This window comes from Rhipicephalus sanguineus, chromosome 2 (genome assembly GCF_013339695.2).
Source record: "Rhipicephalus sanguineus isolate Rsan-2018 chromosome 2, BIME_Rsan_1.4, whole genome shotgun sequence".
NCBI lineage: Eukaryota > Metazoa > Arthropoda > Arachnida > Ixodida > Ixodidae > Rhipicephalus > Rhipicephalus sanguineus.
This window is the reverse complement of record NC_051177.1, coordinates 69,942,718-69,952,914: the sequence shown is the minus strand read 5'-3', so window position 1 is coordinate 69,952,914 and position 10,197 is coordinate 69,942,718. Positions and strand designations below refer to the sequence as shown.

Sequence of the window (10,197 nt, the reverse complement as noted above, 5' to 3'; positions counted from 1 at the left end):
ATAATACGCATTTGAAAAATATCTCACCACATGTGACTTCTTGTCTGTAGGAGTTGTATTTGCAGGTTACTTTATGAAAGAAAAACAAGTCATTAACACATATTATCTACTACACACCACAGAACTTTCAGCAACTAAATTCCTTTAGGCCTACTTTCTTGGCGGAAGCTTAATACATTTTCTAATTCTTGAAAACGCTTTTAATCATGGCAAAAAGGTCACTCCAATGCGAAGAGAAGTTAAGAAAAAAACATCAGTTATTTTGTACAGCGAAAATACATTGGAAATTATGCGGAAGCATGAACTAAATATATATTTACTCGTTAACGTAGTCTCCAGGGTGGTATCCATTCGGTTCACTGCACGTTTGCTAGTGCATGAATAACGTCACCTGTTGGCGCATCAACATATATTTAATTTCAACGCTCAACTACACGATTTCATTGACAAGCGCGCTATTATTGAACGTAACGAGCACTAAAATAACTACATTTGCAGCGAAACCGTGCATAACCCCCGAAAACGCGACAGTGACGGGAAAATTCTGCAAGCGACTCGGTGAAATGAGGAGCCCAATTCCGCTTGTTATAGGAGGAACTGGCAACTCTGATCCCCGAAGACAATCCAACAACGCAGATAACGACAATGAAGATAGTCTTTTTCCGTTTCTCCACGCTAGCAAATGCAGTTATGTAAGATAATGGTGATATGCAATGATATTCATCAGCATATACTCGTAGACTAACGCAAGCGAACTGATTTACAGACCTGATTAAAAGAAAATGTTCTTTTTTGCGGCTTATTTTAGCAAGTAATCAAAAATTCCACGCTGATAGTTTTTCCTGATAAGTTGACGCGAAGATTGGGACGGAGACGAGATCCCTATTTCCTTTCATGTTCACAAAAATGTTAGGTCGATGTCGATAGTGATCCTGGAAGCACCGTCGTATCATAACCTGTATACGTGGAAGTGCTACAGGACTGTCTGAACGTGTATGCATAAATAGGAAATTTGCATACGAACTCTCTTTTCGGCCCTGTTGGGAGCACCGAGGCGCAGCACGGTTTGTACAGTCGTGGTATTTGCTTCGCGAAAAACGGATCATTCCGCTCCGATGCTCGAATTTGCTTGTTCCTCTGTTCCTCGATCCGTTCAGCGGAGAGACAAGACATTCACTCGGCGGGCGCTCCGCCGCTCCCTTACAATGGTATAATCACGCTTGACAAATCTCAAGCAAATTCCAAGCTACAGTACAGAGGTACGCTCGCTCATTCGGAAACGAAACTAGGGCTTTCTTCAGGCTGCTATCATTTGTTTCACGCTTTTTTACTCACATGTACTCGAGTACACACTTCAAAGAAATACGCAAAGAGACCCTATCATCTTAAGCTCCAAAAATTCACGCATAATGCACCTGTTGAACTCTACTTTATCCACGTAGCAGAAAAGAAAAAAGGGGGAAAAAAACTAAGTGTTCTTAGTCATCAGGTTATGTTCGTCTTTGGGCTTTACCAGAACATTTTCTCGTTATTCTGCCCAAGAAGAGCACTGCCTTTAAGATAAAGGGGGAAAAAAGTTTCATCGTGCTCATCTGGAGTAACACGTTAGGTGTACCGTCAGCCAAATCTCTCTAGGACTCGTTAAAGAATTTACCTCGATAATAAATAATTCCTTGGGTTTTACGTGCCAAAACCGAGATCTGATTACGAGGCACGTTGTAGTATTGACACCAGATTTTATGCTTAACAATGTAACGACACAACGCTCCGATACTGGGCCTGTGAGGTATATAAATAAATAAGATAGGTTAATAAATAATTAATTAAGTAATAATATAACTGAGTAACGAATAGACTAAAATTGTCATAACATGAGACAACCTTCTTGTGTGACGTGTTTTTTCAGAGGACAAGCACATTTGACGCTTGTCATCGGGCATGATGATATCGTTGATGCCTATAGGAAATTACCATGTATGATTTTTTAGGTGCAAAGCACTTTAGGGGTTCGGCTTGTTGGCGTCTAATTTCGTCACGGTGTGTCATGTAGTAAGGTCCATCATTAAACGGGTACGCGCCACAAAAAATTGGGTAAATCCCACTGCTCGCCACCGGTCCACTACAAATAAAGAAGGCAACAGCTAGCCCAACAAATAGCCGACGACGTTAGTGGAGGGGAAACACCCTTCCCTACATGCCATATGGAACTGAAACCGGGCATGTAAAGAAGAAGACGAAGAAGAAGCACCTTGGGGTAAGCTGCATTCCGACGCAGTTTTCCGACGGCGTTAGTGGAGCGGAAACACCCTTCCCTACATGCCCGGTTTCAGGCTTGGCACCACAAGTGCCTCATCAAAGATATCTCTCAAAAGACTGCACGCTACGCACCTGCCCAGGTTTCACGTTAGTGGAGCTGAAACACCCTTGCCTACATGCTTCGCACCTCCCGAGTTTGTTTTTTTCTGCACACTCCCTGTGGTTTTAATGTTTCACCGTTTTTGACAGACTTCCGTGCGCTTAGCGACCTTAGTTACCCGTGTTTCTGTCAAAAATATCCACGACATTCGGGATTATTTCACCGACTCATTAAGCTCGCCTTCCAGATAAGACCGGTGATAGGCGTCGGCCAGGCTTACGTGGTGTTTGTGCCAGATCGACAGTTTAAGAACTATAAACGCATACGCACCGTGTAACACTTTCAGGAGATCGTCAAATACGAAACTCACTTTCTACAGCCCCGTTCTATACGATTGGGAACTCTGTATACCTTCGGCAAACTGGAGAAAAGAAACTTCAATCGTGGCGATGATGAGGAGCCTGAGAGCGAATTAAACTTAAATGTCGACAGTCCAATCTGAGTTCCTAGCGCCAGTCATTTACAGTATAGGTAAGGAAGGAAAAGATGTCTCTCGCCCCATAACCTTCGCTGTATAAGCGTATGCAAATTCCCTGCGAGATAAAGTTTCTCTAGCTGCCGTTTAGCTCCCATGAGACTTCCGCGATGTAAGTGCTAAGGCGAGCTCTGCATTGCCTTCTCAAAGCACTGTCTGAAACATTTTATTGTTGTTCTTTTTTTTTCTTCTAAGAACGTGCGCCGAACATTATTCGAAATTTACGTGCCTTTACGTGCGTTTACTTGGCTGCATGGCATTTTCTGGTTCCCCAATAAGTTAAAGAAAGCAAAGCAGGAAGAGAGGAGAGGCAGGAAGCTTAACCCTTTGTTTCCCACATGCAGTCTGCGCAGTGCCCACAACCGAAAATGATATTTTCAGACAGTTTTCGTTCAAGGTAATACCTGGCAAAAATCTTACAACAATACATATACATTTTATAAGAATTTTATTACTGCCACGTTTGTTGCCGTCAGGAATGAGGAGTTGAAAATAGGGGACCATGCATTGAACTCTCAAGGGCTTTTAAGAGGCATGAAAAATTTCAAAGCAGTTGATTTTTTTTTTCGGTATAACGCATAGATAAGACGTGTTCTTCTCCACAGTTGATCTTGAGATCCTTCTTCACCCAGTGCCATATCTTTTTTTTTTTTGTTCGAGTCGATATAAGTTCAACTTCTTCATCCTCACTGTCTGTGGAGCTTTCGCCATCCGTGCGTGGCAGTGTCTCCGGCGAAATATACTCATCTCTGCAATCTTAGCCTTCCAAGTCTTCATTTTCGCTTCCGCTTGGATATTAATTTTGAAAGAGAATCTTTTTCATTTGCTCGTCTGTCAGCCGTTGCCTCCATAAAGAAAAACCTTTTTAAGGCTTTGAGGTGCTCTAAAACTTCTTTTGCAGTAAATTAATGAAAAAGAAACAGAACTGCGAAGCACTGCAAACTTCTGTACACTTTCTTGGCCTATCTGGAAGCTGGACTTCGTAGTCCTGAGTGTACAAACGTGTATGCAAGCCTAAACTGCACATACGCTTGACAATAACCAATGATACAGAAATACTACAAACTAGGCTCGTTCCGTAGGCTTCGAGAAAAAGAATACAGGAATTTATAACTAAATATTACAAGTAATGAGCAAAGAGGAGCATGAACAAGTCAGAAGCTCGCCGTCCTTGCCGGCCGCACGTGGTGTCCATGTTTGCAATGGAAGAAGCACTCAAGTGCACAGAGCCATATATACCCTTCGGGAGAGTTTGGCGATTGTTTCATCTCGCCGCTCTCCGCGCCCCGCCCCAGCGCCGCCTTCATCACGTGACGTAAATCCTCTCTCCTCGCCGGCTTAGTGTTAGTCAGCGCCCGTCGCAGCCATGGCGGCGACTCGCCGCCATGGCTGCGACTGGCGCTGACTAACACTTCTAAGTTTAAATCCACATATATACACTATAAAGTGGACGGGGAGATGACCGCCCCCGTAGCTCAGTGGTAGAGCATCGGACGCGTTATTCGAAGGTCGCAGGTTCGGCCCCTGCCGGTGGCAAGTTATCTTTTCGTCCACTTTACTTTCTTCACATTTACGTTCTAACTACTACAAATAACACCCCCTATACTTTCCTTGGCATTGCTGCCTGTTAGTTCTCATTAATGTGTGTTGAGAGAGAGATAGAGAGCAAATTGACTGAATAAAGCCGTTTCCTCCTCTACGGGTACCGCTGTAAAAACATAAAGGCCGTTAAGCGTAAACAGAGACACCTGGCGCTCCCGTCATACGAGTAAGAGTTAATAGAGTTCGCAATAGGGGAGTAACAGTTAGTACTATAGAGTATGACCAGCCACTGCTACCGCGACAGGGGTACAACAGCGTGACGTTGACGAAGGCAGTAGTTGGCGTCTTCGAGGCGAAACTCTTTCTTTGGGCGAACTTCTGCCCTGAAAATGAACAGTCAAAATGCATACGATACACGCTGCGCACTGATAGCGGCGAGAACAGTCGTCGGCAGTCGAGTAATCTGATCATCGGCGGAACGCGCCGTCCTTTATACAGCAGTCATCGAACCTTCTAGCGTTATCGCCGGTGCTCGCGTAAGCTCTCGAATAAACTCGACTAATCACGTCCTGCGCGTAATCTTAGCAGAATGATCTCAAATAATCGCGAAGCTTCCCAAACATTGCGGCGCGGTCTGCGCCGAGCGCTGCTAACAACTTTTGTGGGGGAAACCCGAATACGCCAAAATAAAGCAAGAAACGCTCGTGGCACTATGAACAGTATCTGTCCTCACTCGGCGCTGTGGCCACAAGATATGGGTTTTTTGCTGTACCTGGACAGGAGGCCACGGGCTCGACTCCCGGCCTTACAATAAATGGTGTCCATACTGACGCCTCAGAACCGGCGTCTTTCAAGATAAAATTATACAGACCTTAAGGAGGCCATTGTTGTTGTCCTTGCATGCAGCGAAAGTAGGACGCACTCTAGCGTTGGACACCACCCATGCGGACTGAATTCAAGCGTGCTAGCCTACTTAGATGCAGGCTCACATATTCAAAAAACAAAAATCTGGTGGAACATTCATTGAGGCTGACCTCTCAGCTTTTCTACCGCAACGTATGTTTCTCCCTCTCTCTCTCTCTCTCTCTCTGATGGGCCCATCTAATGCGGAACTTTTATTTTTTCTGTATATAGCGCGGCTCACAGCTACAATGTTCCGCTCGAACGTTGAACTCCAAGAATCGTTACATTGATTCGCCAAGAACCGTAATTGAAGGTGCTACTTGTCTAACGTGAGTTTGAAAAGCACCACCACCACCACATATGTTAGAAAAACATCGCCACAACTGCTTACGGAACACCTTATTTGCGATTTGTACAGCGTGGTTGGTTGATGTGGGTCATTAAAGCACGTGTCTGGGTTTGTCTGCTGGTGAGATTAAGATCGCCAATGTAAGAAACGGTATATTTTTTTCTCTTTTTAAGCCACGCAAGGTGTGCTCTTATAAAATGTTCGATGTCTATCTTTGCTGGTCTTAGATTGATATAAGCTGCATAAACTGCCAGAATATTTCTTATTTACTGTATGAATGCCACAGTGGGTGAACACCAAGCGCTTGTTGTTTACAGAAAAACAGAGCTTGAGAACTAGGCACAGCATAGCACTACAACAACCACCCCCACCCCCCGTTGCCCCAAGCATACACAAAGAATGTACCCACACGGCTCTCTCATATACGTGTCAAGAGCATCTGTAAGCGTAAGGCAATCGCAATCCAGCAGTCGTTTTGCGTAAGAAAGCAATCGATAGCGTCCGTTTTATTCACGTAGGTCCAGTAAACACCAGTAAGAGATATATGGGTCATTCAAAAGTTCGTTCCAGCAACTTCAACGTATTTGTTTTGTCTGTTTTTAGGTTTATTTAGACTAACTTGAACGTGCGCTAGCCGTTTTCACACGACTTGGGAAATGGAGAGCGAGAAATCACAGCCATTTGGGATAGGCCGTCTCGAAGTTCGTGTGGCGCTCTATATTATCGACTGCGTTCCCTCTCATTCCTCGCATTTCAATTTCGCGAGCCGTCAAATCAACAGCGAACGCAAGCTGCAGATTTCACTTGGCTGAAATGAGGGCGCGTTCTTTACGTGAATGCGCGTACGGCGTATCTGAAAAGAACTGGGGAAAAAAAGGGGGAAAAAACGATGAATTCTTGCGGCGTCTGAGGTCTCGAGTTCTACCTTTCTTTTTTTCCCGACCCCGTCATGCTATTCATTCCATAGCGTCTCCCGTTTCAAGTGAACACCACAGATCAAACGAAAACCAACGAAACCTCTTCCATTATCCGTCTACGTAATTCAGGAGCAATGGCAAAGTGAGGCGTTCGGCTCCGTTATCACGCTGTGAAACGGCACCTCACGCGCGATTGGTGTAAAATACAACACGAAAACTAAAAAGTAGTCCTTACACAGAGACACGGATAGGAGTGCTTCACGGCCGTAACACTTGCATCAAGCTGTACTACGAAGAAAAAGGGCAGAACGGATGTTGCTGTAGAAGTTTGAGATTGAGAAAAATGAAAATAAAAATTCCGGAAGCATAAGCAAAACATCCATGCGCATGTTGTGCGCTTTACTAGGTACGACAGAAATTGATTTCGTTTGCCACCAATATACGCAAGTCCGGAGTGAACAAACTGCTTGAGCTAAAAGAACGTGAGCCCCGGCTATGTATTTAAGGTTGTTAGAGGCTTAATTTATGAATGAACGCTTCAGCTAAGAGCTCCCGAACCGAATCTGCGAAAGGTGACTGAAAAACTTGCCCTCCTTGCTTCTGCATGAATTCGCGGTTCTAAACATGACCCACGATAACCTTGCACCTTGATGACTGTCACATAATGTGGTCACATGGCGACTGCACAAATTTTGATTATATGTAAGCAATTTCATCCCGCACAGAGTATTCCGATTCAAATGACACAGTAGTGGTTGATGCACCAATTGGCCAATTCACTGTTGCCTCCGAGCTGGTACAACAGGCTCAGATTGAAGGCTATCTCCCGTCGAAGGTCGAACACCTCTGGCATCTCCTGCACTGCTGGTGGCGTGGCGAGTGCCCGTTGATACATGTCGAAAGCCATATGCGGGAAGCCCAGTTCTTGAAGAGCGCGGCCTACGTTAAAGAGGGCCTCCTGGCAACCACTGCCCCGCGCACGTAAGTAGCGGCACAAGAAGGCCATCCCCTGAGTGGCCAGCCAGTAATATTTCCCTGAAGACTTCTGGCTCCCTGAAGACTTTTTGCTCAGCGGAGAGTTTTGGCTTAGAGACAACTGTTGGCCTGCCAGACGCAGCAGGCAGATGCCGGAGCACAGCAGCAGCATTGGCTCCTCCTCTCCAAGATGGCGCAGAAGTTGCGTGTACTCCGGCAGGGCGTGCTTGTAGTTTGCACACAGAAAAGCGTTGTGCCCGACGAGCACCCTGAGCGGCAGGCTATTCTCGTGTTTGTATAGCAGCCGGAGGCAGAATCCCTTGTTACGGCACGCCGGCATTTGGTTGACCACTAGGCCCAGCAAATTCCACGCGCGTACTTGGTTCGGATACTTGAGCACCATGGAACGGATGAGGGGAAAGCTGTGCTCTACGTGGCCCGGGTCCTGGTAGTGGGCGAGAAAACTCAAGAACTCCAGCTCCTCGGTGCTCGCCGTGTCCCTATTAAACATGGGCGCAACGAGAACTTCCGTCGCGACTTGCCTAAGGTCGTCCATGCGGCCGCTCTCGTGCAGTGCTCGGTAGAGCTCGAGAAAGCATGCCTGCAGTTCGTCGACAGAGACGCCGCTCTCCATCGTGAGCCAGCCTGGTGCGAAGCCGCGTTTCTCATGCAGGTCGCGTATTGCCTTCATGCGACTCAAGTGATAGGTACTCGAGTACACTGCCTCGTATTCTTCGGTGGTGCAGACAGACAGACAGTGCGCCCGCACCAGCGTCATGGCCGACTCGATGAAAGCCTCGCGCGGCCCGGACTCCCACAATAGGCGCGCCTGACAAAGCAGCACGGACGCCGAATCCTGCTGCTGCGCTGGCGTGCTGTCCTTGGTGTCCTGCAGATGTCGAGAATCGGTGGCGAGACAGTCGATGGCTTTGTCGCGAAGCCCCTGCGCGGCTAACAACTGGCCCAGGGAGAGGCGTGACGGCGCGTGGCGCGGTGCCAGCTCGCACGTGCGTTCGTACGCCTTGGTCGCATCCCGCTGGCGGCCGAGTCGCTTCAGGCATTCTGCGTATCGGAGCCAAACAGCCGCTGTCCCACAGTTGCGAGTTCGCACAAGCATGCGCAGCAGCGGCAGTGCGTCGTTCTCGAATTCTGCATCCATGAAGGCTTCGGCCACTTCCAATAGAAGGTCACCAGATTTTTCGGGGTCCAGTTCACGCTTCAGTTCTCTTAGTAGATCCATCACGAGGTGTCGGGCATCCAGATGTATTAGACAAACCACAAGCTTCGTCTTTTTGTCAACGGGAAACTCAACAGGCACTAAGCATCTCTCAAAGGCGTCGAGAGAGTCTTCAAGTAGTTCTGTGGATATTTCTTCGTGCCCCTCAGGCAACGGCAGCAGCTGCACTCCGCAATGGTCGTGAAGCACTAGCAGGGCACCTGAATGCATTTTGAGCTTCAGCTGCATCTCCAGCAGCGTGCTGATATCTTCAGCTGAGATGTGCGCGGGAAACTTAGTGGCGGCGTTCAGGAGAACTCGCACAGCTGAAGCCAGGTTTTGGCGCTTTCGGTAGACATCCACGAGTCGTCGTGACAGCTGCAGGCATTCAGCCGGTTCCTCTATTCGACGTGCGAGGACTGCGCATGAAACCAGCGCTCGGGGTTCGTCGCCCAGCTCCTCGTACAGCGTGCACAACAAGCACCGTAGTTCCAAGTCGTGCGGATCAACCCTAAGCGCCCTAATCAGACACGAAGCCGCTTTACGGACGAGACCCTGCTCCAGGCAAAGCTGCGCCAGCCGGCCCCACTCGTAAGCCTCCTGCGGGCCCAAATAGGCCGCGATCAAGCCGAATTGCAGCGCCCTACTAGGATCACGCAGTTCCTCGTAGATCATGGCGAGCGTCTGGAAGGGTAGCGGCGAAGTGGGCGCAAGTCGGACAATCTCGAGGCACATCTTGATAGCGTCCTCGTAGCGACCTTGCGCGAAGCACATGTTCGCCTCGCCCATTAGCCCCCGAAGGTAACGTGGCAAGCTTATGGGAATGTTTTTCGTTTCCACGGGGCGATCCTCGACGACGTCGTCCTCCAGCGCGTCCTCTTCGGAGTCTTCATCCTCGGATGCGAGAAAAGAATCTACACATCCTGTTAACCTGTCGATCGTGGTCTCCGCGTCGGTGCGCTTGGAATCGTACACTTCGTACTGCCCTTCGTCATCATCCGTGTCAGTCGCGTCACTGTCCTCCGATGACTCCGGCGTCGTTTCATCGCTAACCGAACTTTCCGACCAGCTGTCATCGTACAGCGAGGCACCTTGTAGCAGGTACGTATTTAAGGCCATGTACTCGTCACACTGGTCTTCGGCCATTGCGCCGAGAACGGGCTTGAACAAATCCGCCTCGTCGTCCGTCATCACCGCTGCTTAGACCTGATGATGCTGATACCTGTACAGTGGCGCACACCCACAACGAGAGAGTGGTCAAGAAGAGGAAAATAAGCGTCATCGTATTTTCCCATGTATTAGCAGAAAACACCCTGAATTAACCAGAAATCACGGTAAAACGTTTGTAAAATGCACATTAACCGTCATTTTATAGGATTCTGTTTAGCAGAGGAAAGATGTATG

General features: G+C 47.8%; 1 protein-coding gene across 1 annotated transcript; it reads right to left on the bottom strand.

Annotated features, from left to right (window-relative positions):
* Positions 1-7,186: 7,186 nt before the first annotated feature.
* On the bottom strand, positions 7,187-9,969 carry LOC119383154 (general transcription factor 3C polypeptide 3). The gene has a single exon (XM_037651170.2). It carries the CDS (start codon positions 9,937-9,939, stop codon positions 7,339-7,341), a length of 2,601 nt encoding a protein of 866 aa, XP_037507098.1. The 5' UTR covers positions 9,940-9,969; the 3' UTR covers positions 7,187-7,338.
* Positions 9,970-10,197: the final 228 nt, after the last annotated feature.